Source organism: Rhinichthys klamathensis, unplaced genomic scaffold, assembly GCF_029890125.1.
Source record: "Rhinichthys klamathensis goyatoka isolate OS25496 unplaced genomic scaffold, OSU_Roscu_1.1 h1tg000060l_1, whole genome shotgun sequence".
Lineage (NCBI taxonomy): Eukaryota > Metazoa > Chordata > Actinopteri > Cypriniformes > Leuciscidae > Rhinichthys > Rhinichthys klamathensis.
In genome coordinates this window covers 3006266-3029894 of record NW_026606605.1, presented here as the reverse complement: position 1 = coordinate 3029894, position 23629 = coordinate 3006266, and the positions used below count along the sequence as shown (strand labels likewise).

Below are 23629 nucleotides of genomic sequence, written 5' to 3'. Positions count from 1 at the left end.
AAAGACAAGACAAATATGCTTAGTTCTTTGATTTTTTATTTAAATTGTCAAGTCCCCCCCCCCCCAAATACTCTATTTTCTAGGGGCAGGGGGGCTTGGGTTAAACCTGTCAACACAAGCCTTATGCAACAAAAAATAAAAGGAAAAGTATACACTGCCCACCTCTGTATAACTGCTTTGTGCAGACTCTTCTGTAGGCCTTTCTGTAGATGTGGAGTCCTGCCAGGGGCGTCACTAGGATTTTCATTTTAGTGGGGCTAAGCCCCCAATATGACTTTTTTTTTTAAATTATAAAAAAAGGTAACACTTTAGTTTAGGATCTAAAGCTCACTATTAACCATTTTCATTACCATGCAAAGGCACGGTTTTATAATAACTGTGGTCCCAAATGTGAGGTAGGGCAAATAGGGGGGTTCGGGGTCTCCCCGAGAAAGTTTTGGTTTCTCTGATCTACATATGTGCATTTTAAGATGTTCTGAAGGCCAAAAAACTTGGATAGTGGGCAGCTGATTATTTTTCTCTCCTCATCAGCCTCACACTCTTTTTCTCTTTTTTTTTTATCTTGCCCAGCTGAGCTTTGACTGATATAGGCTTTTTTTGTCTGTCAGTGAAGAAAGTAAACATAGGGTCAACTGATAGGTTGATTTTGCCTATGAATCATTTTCTCAGACTCGTTTATTTACTGAAAGCTACTAAAGGTAATTAAGTTTATTAAATGCATTCACAATATGTAGGCTACACATTTATTATTGATCTTCTGCCTAATACAGGGCCGTAGACAGGGCTTTATAATCACAGAGGTCCTAAATTTGAGGTTGGTAGTTGGTTTTTATTTCTCTGATTTGTGCATTTCAAGACGTTTGAAGACCAAAAAAAAGGATAAGAAATAGCTTTAAAACCATGTCAGTGGGCAGTAGATTATTTGTCAATACCTGCTCTCTCCTCATCTCCATCACTCTTTCTTTTTTTCTCAGTCTCTTCATCCCTTTCTCTTCCCCTCCTAAAGCTGAGCTTTTTTTATTTACTAAAGGCTACAATTTGTATTATATTCTCAATATGTACACATTCATTATTAATCTTGTGCCTAACATGATGAAAACGGCTTTGTTAATGTTTCTTGTTAACTAATTATTACATTACATGAGTCACGTTACATAGGCCTATTTTCAGTTCAAAATGGCGAAATTAGACAAAACTATATTAGTTTGCCTGATTATTTTTTGTCATTCGTTTAACATTTCTGACCTAAAAAAAGGTAAAATATGAAATGTTAAGTTTAGCTACTTACATCTTATCTCGCACTTGACCATAACCGTCGAGTCGCACTGTTAAAATTCGCGCTAAGCAGCGTCTGTGACCATAAAGCCTGCCTACTTTGATTTGATTGGTCATCTCAAATATTCTGACATTGACGAGCAGTGACAGACCAATGAGGCTCAGATGAACACACACATGAACACACACACCCTGTCCTCTGTTTCTGACGTGCTCTCTGCTCGGCGCTGCTGCGGATTGAAGATGAAGAACGCGCTGAATCTGATTATAACAAGACTGAAGCGAACACGAATTTGTGTAGCCTACATTAATCTCACATTTTTAGGTGGGCTAGGCAGAAGTTTAGGGGCTGAAGCCCCCCTAAAAAGGGCCTAGCAACGCCCCTGAGTCCTGCAACACATATTGCATTCAGAAATAATAGGTACTCAAGTGTAAATTAAGTAAAGTTATTTGAACATACTTTCTCCAAAAGACAGTCATCTGAGAGAGTTTCTTCACTGTCCTGTGCATTGGTGGGGAAATGGGCATTACAAAGTGTTGTACTTTCTTCCCTTTTGATGTAAAGTTTGGAAAAGTCCACTTACTGCACATGGTTCAGCCACTTGGAACAGATAAATGTGTTGGTGTTTAAAACTGCACAAAAGAGGAAAACACAATTTCATTACAATGAAGTACACTGGGGGGAAATGTGATCAATAACTCATGGCAACAATTTTTTTTACATTAACTAGGCTACATGTAGTTTCACACATGCACACTTTCACAAGTAAGCAATTCATCACTAGGCCTACTCAAGGTTTAACAGTTGATATGGCTGGACCAGCCATTGGGATTATAGGCCTATAGTGCAGCAAAAAAATATTTTACAGTGTAAGATCATTTAAAGTTCATTTACCAGTAATGAAGGAGTTGCTGCTACTGGTCCCTGCTGTGTGTCTGAGGAAGAGCTGAACCCAGGACGGGTCGGTTCACATTTAACCCAAGGGCCAGCTCTTCTGCCGGGGTATAATGTGGGGGTGCAGGACCACCACCTGTTTGTTTTTCTTTTCTTTTTTTCTCAGCCTTTTTCTTGGTTGCTTTTATAAACAAGCAAACATTTATTAACAGTGCCTTTTTAAAAGAGACTATAGTAGCCTATAGTACAAATTACCATTATGTAGAATATTCTAGTACTTCACTTTTACTTGTTCCCATGTTCTAGTAGTGGGTGGTGACTGACATTACAATGAACAAAGTTATTAATTATTTAGAAATGATTCAAATAAAAAAATATATACTGTAATAAGTGATAAAAACATCTAACATGGTCACTACAAACTTAATTTGTCTGCTACTTTTTGCCAGCCCTCTCTCCTGGCTTTTGCACACTTTGAGGTGTTCCCTGGCGTTTTAATTATGTTTTCAAATTCTGCATATCCTTCAAGCAATAACTCTTGCTCTGCTGCGGTGAAAAACTGAGCGCGCTCTTTGGCCACGGTGAGCAGCCAATAGCAGCGTTGCTGATCAATGTTTCTACTATCGATACATATCCCCTTTTAAACCAGCGCATGAACGCGCAATTATCTCAGATAACTCAATCCAGCGATACTAATCATAAACAACAGGTGTGTTCGAAGAACCCAATTAGCCGGATCATGATTAGCACGATGATATCATCTTAGATGTCTCATTTGATCTCGGATGTTTTAAGCAACGTACGAAGAACGAGCCCCTGGATGCTTTTTCTGTGTAAAAATAAATAAATAATAATAATGCTTAAAACACACAAAAAAGGAAAAGAAAATAAAGAAGCCGTTTTAAATCACTTTTCTAATGTGATCTCTTAATCACAATAATCTGTATATGATAGGCCCTTTCTAACTATATGGTCATGTGACAAAAGCGATGCAGTTTGCCAGATTAAGTGGGGCAGACAGCTTACCCGCTGACTCCTTTTACCCTTCTCATCCTTATAGATAATGTTGGAAAAGAGGCAGAGAGGTTAGTTAAGAACAAATTTCAGAACCCGTTCCAAAGCTCGCACAAACTCTGAAGGTTAAATGAGATTCTTTGCTTTGCTTTTTCTGCGGGTTGATTTATAAGACTGATACTGTGACCATTCAAAGCTATGCTGATGACAAGCTCAGGAGTGACATTTCAGTTCTTTAGGATGTAAGTGGGTTCAACCTTTGTGTTGGATTTGTATCAAACGGCACAAAGGCACACCCGGAGAGGTTTGTTTTACGTACATTACGTAATCAGATTACTTTTTTCAATTCACTAGTAAAGTAACACATTACTTTTACATTTACAACAAAATATCTGATTTAATTTTTCAAAATCCCTATTTGTTGATTGACAGCTCTCCTGTCCCCATGTTGTGAGAAATCGTGCACAAGTGCAGAGGTGTTTTTGTGCGCTGTGTGAACATGATGGTTATTGTAGTTCTAGTTAACTACAATAATTAAATGTTAAATAACACAAATACTATGTATTTCTCACTTTATTAGTCTCTTTGCTCCTGACATTTGATCCAATTCAACCATACGAATAAGCAAAAATAACTTTAGTTAAAGATGAACTGAACTGAAAAAAATCGACGTTGATAACGTGTTGTTTATGACAATTAAAAGAAAATTTTAAGTTGTATCCCTTTTAACAAATTCTGACATTTTAATAATTGTACCAATGATAAGAAATAAAATAGATCTGTTATATCACCGTTTTTCAAATTTCAGTTCAGTTCATCTTTAAACATCACATTGCCCTTTCTGCCCACACTGTACATGTGTGAATTTGCCTTTCCTTTCTTTGTTTTTCTTTTTTTGAAAAAATAACAAGCGCAGATCAGGTGAGAAAAAGTAACAATGCGTTACTTTCCATTAAAAAGTACCTAAGTAACGTAATTAGTTTGTTAGAAATCAAAAACTGGGCCTCCTTTAGGTTTGCATTGCTTTAATACTGATCAACATGACTGAGCGCAAATAATCTGATCTATGTTTGCTGTGATTAGTTTCTCAGTATGACTTCTTAAACTGTCTCTTGCAGGGCCTATAAATTATAATTAGATTCTGAAAAACGGTAATCTTTAGACCATCACTTTTGCATTCTTTTTAAAAACCATATTTCTACGTTGTAAAATAAACTGGACGTTTTAAAAGTGAATTCAGAAGATTAAAGGTAGCAAAATAACCCAGACAACTTGCACAGCAGTTTTAGTGCTCTTGGCTTTGTATCAAGATCCAAGGTGCGAGATCACAGTACATGTGGTCCTTGGCTCTCAAATGAGCCATATGTCATTGTGTCAAGAAAGTTATGGGTGGGTTTTCCTGTCACAAGTGAAAGAGAAATGGGCTCAAGCACAGCTGAATCAACACCTCCGTGAGAAGCCGGCTTATACAGTACAGGTTTTTGAATGTGGCACGGCTTTATCCAGACATCTGCGCTGCAGGGACTTCGAGAGAGCCGCTTTGAATAACCTGAATCCTGTAGGTTTGACAACATGGCCTGCCAGTATGGCTCCAGTGAACGTTTATAGACTGCTGTTACGCTTCTCTGACTCTGTAATTGATTTACACCTTTGTTGGGATTTCTGGATTTGTGCGGCATCCTAAAATACTATTTGTAGCCTGTGCTTGACCTCTCATGCTGATGGTTCCAACAACACCCAATAATAATGCTGATGGTTATGGTGGATTGTTAACAGCAAGCACTGCACACAAGACTAAATGGTTTTGGGTTAATGACAATTAAAATAACAATCTAGTTTAAAACGCATATGCCAAGTTCTTGGAAATGTACTATGTGTGCATTCATAATGGTTTGAAAAACGTTCATGCCGTTTTCAAGAAATGTTTCAATTCAGTCAGTGTGCTGTGGTGAAAACAAGTACAATACTGTATTTTCTATAAGTGTTTTAAACATTACTTAAACTTAAACACTTAAACATTATGTTGTAAAATATATTTCTAAAGTTAAAAAAGTTTTTTTTACAAGTATTGTGAATTATTAAATCATGAATATATTTACATTTTTGAGGACTTTGGTGTCAGGACAGTTTTATAACCTTGACATTTTTTTAACTAAATGCCGCTCCAAAAAATATCAAAATGAATTTGAATTCCAAAATTAAAAACATGCTCATCATTGCATGTATGAATTGCATTTTTACTGTTTCTTTATTATTATTCAATATTTATTTATATTACTTTTTAGTCTCTTTAAATTAATAGATCCAGACAATAAATGAGTGTCATGACATTTGACCTTTATGTCCTAAATTGTTTTCTGCAGGAGTTTGAGAAGTTCAACCAAAGAATGGGAGATGTGTCGAAAATAGTCCGGATTCCTCTGCCTGTGTCCAATGTCTTATGGGAGCACTGCATCCGTCTGGCCAACAGGACATTAGTGGAGGGGTAAGTGACCCACCGAGCTGAACCAAATGTGTGTGGATGTATATGAGACCACCTGCTCTCAGATAAATCTCCTACCACAGACTGTTTTCATTGGAATACCAGCCATTACAAACTACTCAAGCCTTAACCCAAACAAAGAAAATAGTATTTCCCTCTCAGCTTCTCCTCAAGGATTTGCCTATATTAGACTGTGTCCATGTTGCCACAGAGTTTTCCAGTCCCTCTTACTGTACTATCCCCCAGAGTATGGCATTGCCACCATCTTGCTTGGTATTATTGGTATCGGCTTTGGTTAACGCCAAAAATAGCACTTCACTTTCAGGCCAAAGAGCTCAAGTTTAGTCTCATCAGACCACAAAATATCCTTCCAAAACTGTTCGTTTTGTCACATGGTTTCCAGCAAATTCCAGGCATGACTTCATGTTGGCTTGTCTCAAAAGTGACTTTCTTCTTGCTAGTCTCCCAGGGAGGCATGAGATGTCAAGTGCTGATGTCTAGACAGTTTTCCCAGTTTTTCCCCTGGAATTCCATGTAGTATCTGGCATCTTGTTCATTTTTCTGACAAATGCCCTTTTTGCCCAATTGCTTGGTTTTATAAGATGGACTGACCTTAAAAGTGTTTGGGTTATGCCACGCTCTTTCCGTTTTGCTTTAATGGATGTTGAAGGTTAAAAGCGTTGCCAATCTTTTCACTTTCGTCCTAACAACAACTTCTTGAAGTTCCTCAGGCAGATCTCAATTGATTAAGTCAGTGATATTTACAGTACAAGCAAGCACAAGTGGATTTAGACATGAGCATAAAGCTGCTACACTAATCGCTAGATAATTGAATGTCTCAACCAATATAATAACAGAGAGGATGAGTCCTAATCAATATAAATTGGTATTAGTTTTCAGCAGCCATTACTCCAGTCTTCAGTCACATGATCCTTCAGAAATCTTTCTAATATGCTGTTTTTGCTGCTTAAGAGACATGTATTATATTATCAATGTTGAAAACAGCTGCTGAACATTTTTGTGGAAACAGTGATACATTTTTTCAGGATTCTACGATGAATAGAAAGCTTAAAAGAAGCATTTATTTGAAATAAAAAAGTCCTTAATTTAATATTACTGACCGCAAACTTTGAAGCGGTAGAACATGAACAGTATATGCTTAAAACATGGCAACAAAAGCATTTTATCTTGTCATGAAAGCAGACTTGTTTGATTTTCTAGGACTTCATCCAACAATATGTTTACTTTTAAAGCAAATATCTGATAACAAAAAAGGCAAATGTTCTGGCCAGATGCTTTTAATCCACAGCCATATGTACAAAAACAGCAAACCTGAATGAAAGCTTTAGCTTCTCTCCTTCTTTATTCCTCGACTTAACTCATGGGGTGTTTTTACTAGCAAGAGGAGCTTTTTGGCCTTTTCGGTTATGGTGTGGCTGGCAGTGATTCTTTTGGGGATGCAAAGCAAACCCTTTATCACTCGGGATTCGGGGGAGTGTGAAGTCTTTTGCTTGCGTGCTGATGTTATTGGATTTAAAGCAAGAAACACTAAGATTTTCAGCTGCATCATCGATCTTGTGTTTGGACCAACTCTCATCATTGTACTAATGTGAAGGAGTGTTTCTCTCTGTTTTTGCCTTCTTCCTGAGGCGTTCTCATACTGTAGATATTGTAAAATGCATTAGTTCTGTGAGGATTCATCAAATGTCTGTAATGACTTTGTGCTATGAGCAGAACGGCTTTGTTGCTCTCAAGTAACTGCATATATAAATCCATCAATGTTTGATTTTCTTCATATTTATTTTTCCTTCTGGTTTCCTCTCCTTGCACCATTCTTCTTTGCACCCATCTGCTTGTCATTAGTCAAGAGCTGGATTATTGAAAATGAACATCGGGGATTTTTGTGTGGCAATGTGACAAGCAACTTAGAAGCCATGTCTTCTCCAGAGAGCTGTTGTCAACCTGTCTTCCAACACTCTTTCCTTGCCCCTGTATATTATCTTCAGTGTGCCGGCAATCTCGCAGCTCACAGACTTGCAGAAACGCTTTTGTACTCGTCAACTCTTCAGTGTAATGGAGATTTGCTGGAAGCACTTTTGACACAACTTGACTGACACCTCTTGACTTCAGAGAGGTTATTCATGGTATATCTTCAAGCTTCACTGTAGACGTCGGGATGTGGCTGCATGCGAGATGATGATGTATCAATGAAAAATGCATTTTTCAAACCATTTAATCCATGGATTATTCATTTCTATAGCTCAAGGCAGCATAAAGAAGGAATCGCTCACCGTCTAGAGATGAGCATGCTTTTGTTAAACAACTGAAAAGACTAGTGCAAGTGCAAGAGAAAGTGCGCAACAACAGCACAGATGGACATTTGTGGAATGACAATATGTTCCCAGAATATACGAGGAACTCTAGAGAATCTTCTACTAAAACATCATTCCTGTAATGTTCAATCCCACCAGGGCAACCGCTAGCCAAAATGGGGCCTCTCTGTTTAGTGCCCCCCTTGATAGTTGGTCCCCTACGTATAGATGCACCGTTGTTAAAGGATTAGTTCACTTCAGAATTAAAATAATTTACTCTTCCCCACGTCCTCCAAGATGTTCATGTCTTTCTTTCTTCAGTCAAAAAGAAATTAAGATTTTTGAGGAAAACATTCCAGGATTTCTCTCCATTTAGTGGACTTCAATGGGGTCCAACAATTTGAAGGTCCAAATTGCATTTTCCGTGCAGCTTCAAAGGGCTCTACACGATCCTGGCCGAGGAATAAGGGTCTTATCTAGACAAACCATCTGTCATTTTCTAAAAAAGGTTAAAAGAGGCAAAGACGGTGAATAAATGAAATCAAATAAACGTGGAAGGCGGAAGTACCGACCTAGTGTTAACAATGAGAATGTGCAAAGATGAAGTCAACGCCCTTTACAAAAAAAAAGGTAAAACAACGATGTCGGACGATTTTTTTTTTGAGAAAATGAGATTTTTGAACCAGAACACGCATGACCTTTCAACGGGATTACTTAATGCGTGGCGCATCACAGAGCTGGTGAATTATATATTCTGTCAATTAACCAATCAGATATTAGGGTTAGGTTTAGGGTTTCAGTGACATCAACCTCTCATTTTCCTCTGAATGTAGATGTAGGTTAGGGATAGGGCTGTGGCTGTTTAAAACAGTGGATCTTAACCGTTTTGACTTCAAGGCCCCCCATTGTCCACAACAATATTTGAATTTTGAATTTCACAATTTCTACCCGCTAAAATATTTTAGAGCTTGGCATGACTAGAAAGATGTATATCAGTAATAAACAAATAACCAAATAATAAGTAATACTTTTTTTTTTTTTTCATCTTTGGGACCCCTTGGAAGTTTGTTAATGCCCCCTTTTGGGCTCCGACCCCTGGGATGAGAAGAACCACTGGTTTATAAGGACTTAGTTGGCCAAGACCAAATAAATAGTTTATAATGGCATTGCCCAGCATAGATTGGCAAGGTTCAGCTGTACACTACACCTGCATCATGAGGTCAAGGGCCACTTGTCTGAGAATGGCAGAGCACTGTGTTTGACAGTGGTATTAAAGAGCAGTCTGTATCTTTTAGTCTCGCTGCTTTCTCTGCTGGCCAGTTTTGCTCTGAACTAAACAGTGATTGCAATTTATAGCAGCAGGGAGCCGATGCTCTCTGTAATCATCACATCTTCAGCTAGACGGCATCCACATCCTACATCTGATTAAGCTCTGGGATGATTCCTGAAACATCAATGATGAAACATGAAATTCTGAAAAGTCTAGTTGTGAATGAATGAACTCTACCTGACCGTCTTTGCCTCTAGCTGTAGACCTTCTGTCAGTGTGTGTGTGTGTGTGTTCACACGGCAGTCAGGGTCAACGGCGTGGGTCAGGCTGTGCCCTCTCTCCTGGAAAAATATTATATTTGACAAAACCGTTATATATTCATGATATGTTTTACTGTGTTTAATGTTTTGTGACTCCTTTATAAAATAAATAAATCAGTAAATTAATTGTAAAACCGTCTATGGTTGAACATGCTGTGGTATGGCGTATTAAAAATGGTTTATAAACAAAAAAAGTATGCTCTTTTGGGATTTGAATGTGAGACCCTTATTACTCACCTGCAACGTTCATCACCATTCTAACAAATGTTTTATTTGAAAGTTTTCTGCTTATAGTTTAGTTTCATTTATTTACATCATTTTTTATTCCTCTTCTCGTTTTCTTACATATTTTCTTATTTTATTTATTCATTTTTAATTTTATATATATATATATAGAGAGAGAGAGAGAGAGAGAGAGAGAGAGAGAGAGAGAGAGAGAGAGAGAGAGAGAGAGAGAGAGAGAGAGAGAGAGAGAGAGAGAGAGAGAGAGAGAGAGAGAGAGAGAGAGAGAGAGAGAGAGAGAGCAGCAAATCAGCATATCAGAATGATTTCTGAAGGATCATGTGACACTGAAGACTGGAGTAATGATGCTCAAAATTCAGCTTTGATCACAGGACTTTTTGATCAAATAAATGCAGCCTTGGTGAACATAAGAGACTTCTTTCAAAAACATCTAACTTAAAGTAGCAATACACTTATTTAAGTTAAAAAGATGAATGTGAGAGCCCCAGAATTCATCCTAGCACCATCTCTAATAGTGGCCATTACACATGAAAAACACTTTGCAACCAGTATGAATATTCTTTGTTTTCATCCAGCTTATTGGTCCATTTTGGCAGCTCTTTTTGCAATTAGACTCCTCCGCCAGTTCCGTGCCGAGTTGCATTCCAAATCAACCAGAACGTGACAGGAAGAAGGAAAGAGGCAGGAAAACACGGGGATATGTTGGCAGACTGGATATACTCAATAGGCCCGGCAGTATCTTTCGCCTCACAGAAAGTAATTACACCGTTGTCAGACTAAAAGCAAACACGGGTGTCAACAGCAGTGAACTCGGCATGGCTGCAGCTACACTGTAAATCAACGGTGTTGAGACCGAGACCCACAAGCTGTACAAATGAAAAGGCGGCAAACTGAACAAATGACAAATTTGTCCAAAAGTGGCCCTCAGCTTTTGGTCTCACTTACCAGTCAAGGATGAGTTCAGTTTCCCACGGTCTGTCAATATTATTGCTGAAAATAATGTATGTGGAACATCTATGATGATTTATTATTTTATGTTGAGTATGAACCCCTATATTTTAACATTTTTAACATAAATCCAGAAGGGCACCTAGAAAAAGAAACGGTGATGTCAGTTATCAAGTTGCACTGCTCTCTGGAAGACGATCGATCAATTTATTTATATATTTATTGATGTATTCCTATTTACATTATGGTGGCCTAGCGGCCGGTTACCAAAGTTCCAGGTTCGATCAGTCGTAGGAAATAAGGTTACCTGTAAATTGGAGAGTTACAAGCACCGCTGTGCTCGCTCGCGAGACACTTAACCTTAACCTTGCTCTAGCGGACTCTCTCTACAATGAATGTAGCATAAACTGTCAAGAGTTAATGAATGTTCTGTATCTGTCTGAGCCTCACTCACCTCTGCTCTCTGTCTGCCAGCTATGCTAATGTGAAGAAATGCAGTAATGAAGGACGTGCACTGATGCAGCTGGACTTCCAGCAGTTCCTGATGAAGCTGGAGAAGCTCACCGACCTCAGACCAATTCCAGACAAGGAGTTTGTAGAGACCTACATTAAAGCATACTACCTAACTGAGAACGACATGGAGCAGTTCATCAAGAACCACAGGGTAAGACAGGTGACACCATGTTGGCATGTTCTGAAAATGTCAGAAAGGGGTTCAATATTTTATATATATATCTACTATATCTAGAATATTTTTGCTTTAAAATTACTAAAAGTTTTTTTACCATCAAAATAAGTAAAACAAGTAAAAATCAATATCAGTATTAATAAAATCAATGTTTTATATATATATAAATATATATATACTATATAATGTATATAGTTATAAATGTGCGTGTATATATATATATACACTCACCGGCCACTTTATTAGGTACACCTGTCCAACTGCTCGTTAACACTTAATTTCTAAGCAGCCAATCACATGGCGGCAACTCAGTGCATTTAGGCATGTAGACATGGTCAAGACAATCTCCTGCAGTTCAAACCGAGCATCAGTATGGGGAAGAAAGGTGATTTGAGTGACTTTGAACGTGGCATGATTGTTGGTGCCAGAAGGGCTGGTCTGAGTATTTCAGAAACTGCTAATCTACTGGGATTTTCACGCACAACCATCTCTAGGGTTTACAGAGAATGGTCCGAAAAAGAAAAAACATCCAGTGAGCGGCAGTTCTGTGGGCGGAAATGCCTTGTTGATGCCAGAGGTCAGAGGAGAATGGCCAGACTGGTTCGAGCTGATAGAAGGGCAACAGTGACTGAAATAACCACTCGTTACAACCAAGGTGGGCAGAAGAGCATCTCTGAACGCACAGTACGTCGAACTTTGAGGCGGATGGGCTACAACAGCAGAAGACCCCACCGGGTACCACTCATCTCCACTACAAATAGGAAAAAGAGGCTACAATTTGCAAGAGCTCACCAAAATTGGACAGTTGAAGACTGGAAAAATGTTGCCTGGTCTGATGAGTCTCGATTTCTGTTGAGACGTTCAGATGGTAGAGTCAGAATTTGGCGTAAACAGAATGAGAACATGGATCCATCATGCCTTGTTACCACTGAGCAGGCTGGTGGTGGTGGTGTAATGGTGTGGGGGATGTTTTCCTGGCACACTTTAGGCCCCTTAGTGCCAATTGGGCATCGTTTAAATGCCACGGCCTACCTGAGCATTGTTTCTGACCATGTCCATCCCTTTATGGCCACCATGTACCCATCCTCTGATGGCTACTTCCAGCAGGATAATGCACCATGGCACAAAGCTCGAATCATTTCAAATTGGTTTTCTTGAACATGACAATGAGTTCACTGTACTAAAATGGCCTCCACAGTCACCAGATCTCAATCCAATAGAGCATCTTTGGGATGTGGTGGAACGGGAGATTCGCATCATGGATGTCCAGCCGACAAATCTGCGGCAACTGTGTGATGCCATCATGTCAATATGGACCAAACTCCCTGAGGAATGCTTCCAGCACCTTGTTGAATATATGCCACGAAGAATTGAGGCAGTTCTGAAGGCAAAAGGGGGTCCAACCCGTTACTAGCATGGGGTACCTAATAAAGTGGCCGGTGAGTGTATAAACATACATGCACACACACATATATATATATATATATATATGTATATATATATATATATATAAATTAAATATTAGTTATATATACATATAAAAAAATGTTGTCAGTGACAAATTATCAGAATGTGCACTGCTTTAGCTGTATTCATCTTATTTAGTTTTATATTTAATATTTAAATATTTATATTTAGTACATTTTTATATTTCAAATTTAATGACAAATATTAATTCAATTATGTACCGATATAACAATATATTGATGTTTCCATGTATATCTTTTGCTATAAGTGAACCTTTTGAAATCTGATTATGCAAATGAATCATCGTTTTGAATTGATTCATTGAAACGTACAGTAGTTACACTCACGGAAATGCATCTAACTTGCCAACGCTGGCACCATGTCTGGCACCGAATCAGAGATGCTTTTAAAACATCGCTCTTATAACTAATATAATTAAATATCTCCATCACAACCTGTGTGAATATTTTATATATGATGCAGCGCTAAATTATTCCCTTTTAAATCCCAGGACAAAGGCTGCCTACATTACAAACATGTTGTGCAAGGCTAGATTTAATTTCTCATAAAAAAATAAAAAAAAGATGTATTGTTGTGAAAGGCGTCTCCAGTAGAGATTCATCATGAGTTTGTTTTGTAGGAGTACTCTATGAAGCAGCTGACTAACCTGGTCACCGTCTGCCTCGGGTCCCACATCAACAAGAAAGCACGACAGAAACTCCTCGCAGCGATCGATGACATTGATCGGCCGAAAAGATAAATAAACGCCACCCAACTACCCGCCAAATTCAACAGATTCGTCTCGAAAATCACAAACACCTACACTGTTGCTCATCCAGTATCTATTATCGTAAGCAGGACGGGCTCTGACTACATACGAAGCGGTCATTTAAAGGGTTGTAAAGGATAATGGGTAATGAAAGTGTTATCAGTATCACTTGAATCACAACATGAATGAATCAAACAGTCAGTTAAACACAGATGTGGCGAAACAACCATATTTCCCTTTTTGAGGAATTCTCTGGTTCTGTAGCATGAGGCTTTTTAAAATGATACCGAGGCGTCCTCTAACACACTGAGGCTCCGTCTGTTATTTTACACACAATGCATGTGCATCTCTTGTCTTGTTTTGACAGGCCACTGTCGCTCATTTTGCTAGCTGTACGTCACTGGCCTCACCCTGTTACACAAACACCTCAGCTTATTTCTTAGGTATCGATTTTATAATTTATGACACTTATACCAGATCCCAGAGACGTATTAGTATTGTTGTCATTTTCCTGAAACACGTGTGCAAGAATGTGATTACTTGTATGTTAATAGTAATAACTGGAGGAAGAGACTCTAAAAAAACACACCTGAAACCTTCCTGTTAGAAAGTGATGAACTATTTATTTCGGATTATGAATGTCTCACTGAGATGTGTTTTGTTTGTGGTAACTAAATTGTGTAATAATAATATTCATCTGTACCAAGTTAAAGGCAAGGTTGTACAATAAATACGCTAACATTCTTATCATGTGAATAATGATACTTCAGAATTCTGTTTCAACCGTTTCTGTGGTATGAAAACTTCCCAGTTTGCTGAAGTGTGCTGAATCCTCACATTAAAGGTACAGAAAAGTTTTCCCGTAGCCCACAGTGAGCAGAAGAAAAAGAAACCTGCTGGACTGTATTTAGAGCAGCTAGTAGACACTAAATGATCAACAGTTAGAGCTTATCTGCACACATTTTAAATCCAGAGATTATTATTATTATTTAACATCTTTTCACAATGACATATTACCCTTCAGGTATGTCTTTTCCCATGCGCTGTGCAGTTCACTTTAATCCTCCATAGGAAGCAAAGCTTTAGCTCTAATGAATCGTCCTCTCCTCCTCCTGTTGTGCTGCACTTGAAATATCCTGCTTGGGATGGGGAGTATTGATTTGGCCGTGACTCATCGTGTGTAGGAGGCATTTTTATGGTTTCTTAATAGCCGCCAGGGGGGCCGTCTGGAAACCATTGTGTTCTAAAACATCAGAGGACCACCTGAGAGAACATCCTCTCTCACACCTTCATAACCGTGCAGTTTATCATTCACTGAAGTATGGAGATACAGCGCCCGAGAATTTCTCCTGTCAACTGTAAACACTTATTGATAGTGCATTTATTAAGTCAAATTGCAAGATGATTTCAACTTTTTTGGTGTTGTTTTAGTTTTTTTGTTTACATATATATATATATATATACAGCTGAAACTAATATATTATATAGACTCATTACATGCAAAGTGAGATGTTTTAAGCCTTTATTTGTTATAATTTTGATGATTATGGCTTACAGCTTATGAAAACCCCAAATTCAAAATTAGAATATTGTGAAAAGGTGTAAGCCATAATCATCAAAATTATAACAAATAAAGGCTTGAAATATCTCACTTTGCATGTAATGAGTCTATATAATAATTAGTTTCACCTTTTAAGTTGAAACACTGAAATAAATTAACTTTTGCACGATATTCAAATTTTTCGAGTTTCACCTGTGTGTGTATATATATATATATATATATACTTTTTTTATTTATCAGAATTAAATAAAATCTTGCTCGTTATATACAAATATCAAACAAGTTTTGAAGGTGCTCTTTGCTCAGATCATCAAAAATAGCTTTCAATCATCTAATAACACTAATTTGGCGATTTCATGATGTAAACATTTTAGAAAATAAACCATATTAAAAAAAATTGATTCCAAACCCCCCCTGTATCGGCGTGATTGCCTGCGTCAGGTTCTGCATGGACCAATTGCAAGGACATCACCATTACATTTGTATATAAAAAATTACAATTAATCTTTTTAATATCTATATATACTAAATCATAATTGGTCTTCTTGCTTGCATATATTTATGCATTAATAGCTGCCAAAATCAACTTCTAAAACCTAATTTTACCTAAAAACTTTTTTCTGCCTTGCAAGCGCAGGAATTGCAAATATAGTTGTATCTGACGCATGAGCTCGCATTTACGGAATAGACTCGAACACATTTATGCAAAGCCGTCTCTTTTAATTAATGTCATATTGTGAGTATGCGGTTTACTTAAAACAGAGTTTGGACTTGGTGTGGTTTTATCAGAGGAGATTTATCACGGTGTTCTGGCTGAATTCCAGAGCGTTTCATTAGTGTCGTGGTGTGTTGCGATTCCTCCTCCGTGAACCTGCTCGGATCACACCACACACACACTTGTGCTCCTGATCAAAGCTGACTGTTTCACGCTTGTTTATTTTAGATAGCTATGCTTCAATGCTTGTTTATATACTCTCTCTCAACACCATCTATTTTTGTGTACATCACCATATTAAAATGTGAAACCTTGCTACAAACGCTTTGGATATTTTTATTTTACCAGCTAATTTAATATATAATATGCTTATAAAGGGTACTGATTTGGCTTGTTTTGAAAGTGTATGTGATTTTCCTTTCTTTAGTGCCGATGTACTTCTCAACGCCTTATTTCGGCATGCACTATTACACACACAGGACGCTTAAAAGCATAAATGGGATTGCCAAGACATTTGGACACACTTCTACGATAAATTTAACTGGTTAAATGTGACCCAACAGCTGTCAAAAATGCTGATTTATGACGGAATCTGTGCCCACTGAAAGCGCTGAGGTTTTCCACAGAATTGAAGCCACCATCTATCACAAAGTTATCCACTACATTCCACTATATTTTCACTATAAAGGAGCTTTTATGCAATGGAAATGTTTCATGGATGTTAAAAGTTCTTAGAACCATTCTGTATAAAGCGATCGATTCTCTTCAGAAAATTTTTACTAGTTTTTGATTAGTTTTACAATCTCTATATGAACTTTTTGAAGCATCAGTGGTAGTTGCGTAGTTGTCAATGGAGGGACAGAACTGGCTCAGATTTTATTAAAATATATTTTCATTTGTGTTCCAAATATGAACGAAAGTCTTACGGTTTGGAACGACGTGAGGGTGAGTAAATGATGACAGAATTATAATTTTTGGGTGAACTATCCCTTTAAGAAAGTGTTTTTGTGAAGAGTCATCTGATTAGTGTACATTTATAATAGTTTTCTATAAAAAAAAATGATTTAATGATGTATGGTTCGGGCCCTCAGTGTATTTCGCCATGTTGAAATGACGTGTTTCACTGATTCAGAAGAATCAGTTCCTGAATGACTGAAGGAGCAGAAAAGGTCTGAAGTCAGAGGACTTGTAATGTTTTCGAACACACTCCAAAAAAAAAAAAAAAAAAGTAGTTTAAAGCCACCATGAAGTCGTCTTATTTTTTAATGGATTATTGATACTCACATGAGATCCACCAATAGCAAACCACATCCATCCAATCAATTCCCCATGGACAAAATCAAGTCCAGCCCTACATTGTATTTTTGTCCGAGAAGCCGTTTAACTCGTATATACATCACAATATTGAAGAAAAGACTATCATAACTTCTGTCATGCCGACTTTAGTTCATTATAATAGTTAACTGCAGTGCTCTGATCATTTCAAACCTGTCTATACTTGTGCAATGCTGGAAAGGTTAATTGAGGAAAAACAAGACAATCAGTACGGATCAACAAGCTTAATATTAATTATCGCACATGTCCATGTTAAAGTCACGTGGACTAATTAACAAGCCTTGTCATTTTTTTCTTGTCTTGTTTTTCCTAATTGACCTTTACAGATGTACGGCTTCATAGCGTTGAACCCAATCTCATATGACTTTGTGAACGATTTCATAGCATAGAGTGACTCCATTATTAACAGTGACATTTTCATGATGGTCATATCAGCTCTAGTGGTTCTGCGCTGAGACTCTTTGCTGTATTGAGACATCTGTGGTGACAGATTCAGTTATATACACTGTGATCGCTTATGCGAACACTAGCGGCCTGGGAATCCATGGCAGGACTTATTGAATCTTCTTGGTCCCACGGCAAAAGCTATATTCTTACTTGCACGGGTATAGTGAGACATGATTTTTCTTCCTTCTCAGTAAACAAAGTGCGCTGAGAAATATGAGCAGCGAGCGCCCTGAAGGCTCTGCGCGGGTTGCCCTGACAACACCCCTCATCTCGCCACGGTAGTGGGATTATGGGCTATAGACAGATCCGCCGCTTGTTTTTACACTTTTATGGGTCAGTCAGTTGGTTTACATGACAATGTTCACTTCCTAGATAAACTCACATCCTGGAAAAAAAAGAGTTATTATACTATGGTTTTATATTTCAGTCAATGTTTATTATATTTTAAGTAACAGAAATGTTTATGGCCTTAGTTTTAGTTAACTGTATAATAACCCTGATCTGCACACTTTTCAAAATAAAGGTTCCAAAAGTTGGTTCCACAAAGAACCTTTCTTAAAAAGAAAAAGAAACAAATTCTGTGTAAAGAATGTTTTAATAATCCAAGAACCTTTTTTCCCACTATAACGAACCTTTTGCGTAATGTAGGTTCCGTCGATGTTAGAGGTTCTTTATGGAACCATCATAAAGAAACTTTGTAGAAAGTTGAACTTTTCGGGTTATTGATTTGCCGATGCATGCAGGGAAGGTTGTTTTGACATGCAGACTTATTTAATATCATTAATCATGAGTCTTATGCATTTTTATGATGACTATGCAGGACGCTGTAATAAATCTGCCTCTAAACATTAAACGGTTCATGCAGCCTGCAAGGACAGCTCAATATTTTGAGCAATGTCAGATCTACCAGTTTTGCAGGTAACCAGCGATGTCTTGAAGTCAGACCTTGAGCATAACATGAGATGGCCGGTTGAATGTGCATTTCAGTTTGTGTTATTGATTCAGCGCTGTCTTTAATTGGACTGTCTGTGGGGAAAAAAGTGGCTGGTCGATAGATCTGAAAGAGCAGCAAAACCTTTGTTTACATGGAGATTCATATAAAATAAGAAATATCTGATGGTTTTGGAAACGGATTTGATTGCTGTTACTTCCATTTCAAAGGGCATTTGATTGAAATACATACTGTTTTACAGACATCTTTGTGCCCATTTATCCCCGTTTAAGATTTAATTATGTGTTTAGCTTTTTATTAAGACAGTATTATTCTGATCATACTGTGAGGCTTAAGCTTTATGAGGTTGAAGGAATGGATGTGATTGTTCTGCTTCATAAAGTCTGAGCTGTGTAATGTCAGAGAGTAGCAACTCTCACAGCCAGCAGTCTTCCTTGCGAGATCAATGCCGTTTGGATCCAGCATACTTTTGGATATGTCTTCAGAATGATTTGTAGCCTTAGTTGAAAAGAAATTACATGAGTCATTCCATGAAAGGAGAACTTTGGGGGTTTGTTTGGATGGATGGATGGATGGACGGATGGATGGACAGATGGATGGACGGACGGATGGATGGATGGATGGATGGATGGATGGATGGATGGATGGATGGACGGATGGATGGATGGATGGACGGACGGACGGATGAATGGATGGATGCATGGACGGACGGATGGATGGACAGATGGATGGATGGATGGACGGATGGACGGATGGACGGACGGATGGACGGACGGATGGACGGACGGATGGATGGACGGACGGACGGATGGATGGCCGGATGGATGGATGGATGCATGGATGGACGGATGAATGGACGGATGGATGGATGGACAGATGGACAGATGGATGGATGGACGGATGGATGGATGGACGGATGGAGGGAAGCATCGATGGACGGATGGATGGATGCATGGATGGATGGATGGACGGATGGATGGATGGATGGATGGATGGATGGATGGATGGATGGACGGACGGATGGACAGATGGATGGATGGACGGACGGACGGATGGATGGATGGATGGATGGATGGACGGACGGACATATGGACGGATGGATGGACAGATGGATGGATGGACGGATGGATGGATGGATGGACGGATGGATGGATGGATGGATGGACGGACGGACGGACGGACGGACAGATGGATGGATGGACGGATGGATGGATGGACGGACGGACGGACGGATGGATGGATGGACGGATGGATGGACGGATGGACATACGGACGGATGGATGGACAGACATACGGACGGATGGATGGACGGACATACGGACGGACGGATGGATGGATGGACAGACGGATGGATGGATGCACGGATGGATGGATGGATGCACGGATGGATGGATGGATGCACGGATGGATGGATGGATGGATGGACGGATGGACATACGGACGGATGGATGGACGGACATACGGACGGATGGATGGATGGATGGACGGACGGATGGATGGATGCACGGACGGATGGATGGATGCACGGATGGATGGATGGATGGATGGACGGATGGATGGATGCACGGATGGATGGATGGATGGATGGATGGACATACGGACGGATGGATGGATGCACGGATGGATGGATGGATGCACGGACGGATGGATGGATGCACGGATGGATGGATGGATGGATGGATGCACGGATGGATGGATGGATGGATGGACGGATGGACATACGGACGGATGGATGGACGGACATACGGACGGATGGATGGATGGATGGACGGATGGATGGATGGATGCACGGACGGATGGATGGATGCACGGATGGATGGATGGATGGATGGACGGATGGATGGACGGATGGACATACGGACGGATGGATGGACGGACATACGGACGGATGGATGGATGGATGGACGGATGGATGGACGGACATACGGACGGATGGATGGATGGATGGATGGACGGATGGATGGATGCACGGATGGATGGACGGACGGACGGATGGATGGATGCACGGATGGATGGACGGATGGATGGATGCACGGATGGATGGACGGACGGATGCACGGATGGACGGACGGACGGATGGATGGATGGACGGACGGACGGACAGATGGATGGACGGACGGATGGACGGACGGACGGACGGATGGATGGACGGACGGATGGACGGACGGATGGACGGATGGATGCACGGATGGACGGACGGACGGACGGATGGACGGACGGATGGATGGATGGACGGACGGACGGATGGATGGACGGATGGATGGATGGATGGATGGATGGATGGACGGACGGATGGATGGACGGATGGATGGATGGATGGATGGATGGATGGATGGATGGACGGATGGACGGATGTTGTTTTTTATGTTGTTGTTTTTTGTGGATGTTGTTTTTTAGTTGTTGTCTTCAGAATGATTTGTAGCCTTAGTTGAAAAGAAATTACATGAGTCATTCCATGAAAGGAGAACTGTGGGGTTTTGTTTGGACGGATGGACGGATGGATGGATGGATGGATGGATGGATGGACGGACAGACGGACGGATGGATGGACGGATGGACGGATGGACGGACGGACGGACGGACGGACGGAGGGATGGATGGATGGACGGACGGACGGACGGACGGACGGACGGACGGACGGACGGAGGGATGGATGGATGGACGGACGGACGGACGGACGGACGGATGGACGGACGGATGGATGGATGGACGGACGGACGGATGGATGGACGGACGGATGGATGTATGTTGTTTTTTATGTATGTTGTTTTTTGTGGTAAAATGAATTCAATTTGGAAGAAAAAATGACCTGAGCCGTTTCATTTCTGACATGGCTAAAAAAAAAACTAATTCATAATACAGTTTATTTATTTCTATAAAATGTCTGACATGATGACCAGAGTTCAGAGGTCATTTGTCAAAGTTGAGCAGTATATGTCTGCTGTGGTCAGTGAAGGTTCAGTGTGTGTTGTGTTTGGTGATCCTCTGATGAGCGTAACAGACACGCATGTCCTGCCAGACAGCTGACGCTACAAACCCTGACCCTGGATCTTCACTTCTTGAAAACAAGCTCTCTCTGATGATAACTATGTTTGATTACATGTGGCTTTTTCCCGTCAAATGTGCTGGCATGATCCGAGGTCGCATGCGTGTCTGAACGAGGCTCTCGGGAATGAAGCGCTGACCTCTGAGCGAGAGGTCACTTGGATTTTCTCCAGGGCCACGGCCAAGACATTTACCGTTTGTGTGTTTCCTTCCCCACCCATCGGCTATTCCTCCTTTCCCACTGTCCTGCGTGTGCTTTCTTACACAGGGGCCTCTGCTGAAGGAAAGAGGCGGCTGACAGGGAGGAAAATAAAGGTCAGGTTTTGTGGGATTTTTCCAGTACTCAAGATCGTGCTTTTTTTTTTCTGCTTAATGGTTTTCATCAAAGCCGATGCAGGCGATGGTTTGTGTTCCCAGTAGACGTGATGAAAGAGCACGAGTTTAAGCCGACTTCTACTATTCAACTCATCAGAGATCAGAGAGAGCTCTAGACCTCGGACAGATCTCAGCTGTTGCATCATTTCAACTCAATTTATCATCATCATACATGACATATACACAGTATGCTGTCAAGTGATCAAAATTATGTATATTGTAATACCTCATTACTCAATGAATCTCCAAATGAATGTAGAAGCAACATAAATACGCTATTTAATTTTTTTTTTTTTTTTTTTTTTTTTTTTTTTTTTTTTTTAGAAATACTATGAATGAAGGCCAGTGTTACTGATGTCTCTATTACGTTTTTGGGCATGAAATGAGTAATTAATACAGATTACAGAATCATTATTTGCTTTTAAGAAATTGTTTACCAATGTAGCATTTAAAATGCAGTTAAAAGTCTAAAAGTAAAAAAGTAAATAATATTATAATTTAATATTACTGTTTGTGTTTGAAATAACTGTTTTCTAATTCTATATATTTTATCATATTTTTTTCCCTGTGATGGCCTTATTTTCAGCAGTGTTATTTTAGTTTTATTATAATTGTATAAAAGGCACATTTGTTGTCATTTCGTTATGTGCTTTTGTCATTTTATTATTATTTTGTTTAAAATCTGCTAGTTTATTTATTTTTATTTCGGTTTTGGTTTTAGTTTAGCTTTAGTTTTTTATTTATTTCCAGTTATTTTAGTGCTTCAAATTAAACTTATTTCCATTTATTGCCAAGGCAACATTTAAAATTTTCTTTTATTTTGAGCTTAATTTAAAATAACAGAAAATCATTTTCGATCAATTTAATGGATCCTGGGCAAATAATAGGATCAATTACTTTTCAAAACATTTCACAGTGAACACAAACTTTTTAAACGGTAAACAGTAATATACACACAGCACACTGATCATCTCTTACAATTCCCAATTCAAACCATTACACTCCCTTTATGCTAATGTTCTTATCAATTTACACGAAATCCTCCTTAACGTGAATGTCTATCTATCAACACTTATGTTCTCTAAATCTGGAATCTATCATTCACCAACATTTAGTTGCATTTTATTGTCCACGGCATGTCTTTGTTGCACTTTTATTTAAAAAAAAAAAAATCATATAAAACACTGCCTTTCAGGCCTGAGGAACTTTCTCTGAGTTTGTAAATCCTGCAGTCATAATGGAGTCTGCCTTTAGAAAATCACTGTACTTGATAATGGCACAGGAGAATGTTTTGGAAAAAAAGCTATTAGTTTCTTCTCAAACTCCGACTTAGCCATTGTTTCCATTTTGCTTGCATATTAATAGAAGTAGACGTGGGTGATAATTGATACTTCACAAAACGCTCTACTAAGCATTATGAATGCAGAGACCCGACAGCCAGCGCTTTCTGTGCTGTCAAGAGATTCATCATCCAGAAAAAATGGAAATTTAACACACACATTTGATCAAATATATT

The 23629-nt window shown here is 39.2% G+C and overlaps 1 protein-coding gene across 2 annotated transcripts in view; it reads left to right on the top strand.

Moving 5' to 3' along the window:
- The window catches only part of vps50 (VPS50 EARP/GARPII complex subunit), a 143308-nt gene extending 129544 nt beyond the window's left edge, over positions 1-13764 (top strand). For both annotated transcript variants that reach the window (XM_056249694.1, XM_056249693.1), the window contains 3 exons: positions 5548-5669; positions 11234-11423; positions 13555-13764. In XM_056249694.1, the coding sequence (XP_056105669.1) occupies positions 5548-5669; positions 11234-11423; positions 13555-13674 (432 nt within the window). In that variant the 3' untranslated portion in view covers positions 13675-13764. The remainder of the gene's footprint in view (positions 1-5547; positions 5670-11233; positions 11424-13554) is intronic.
- The last annotated feature ends 9865 nt before the right edge of the window (positions 13765-23629 follow it).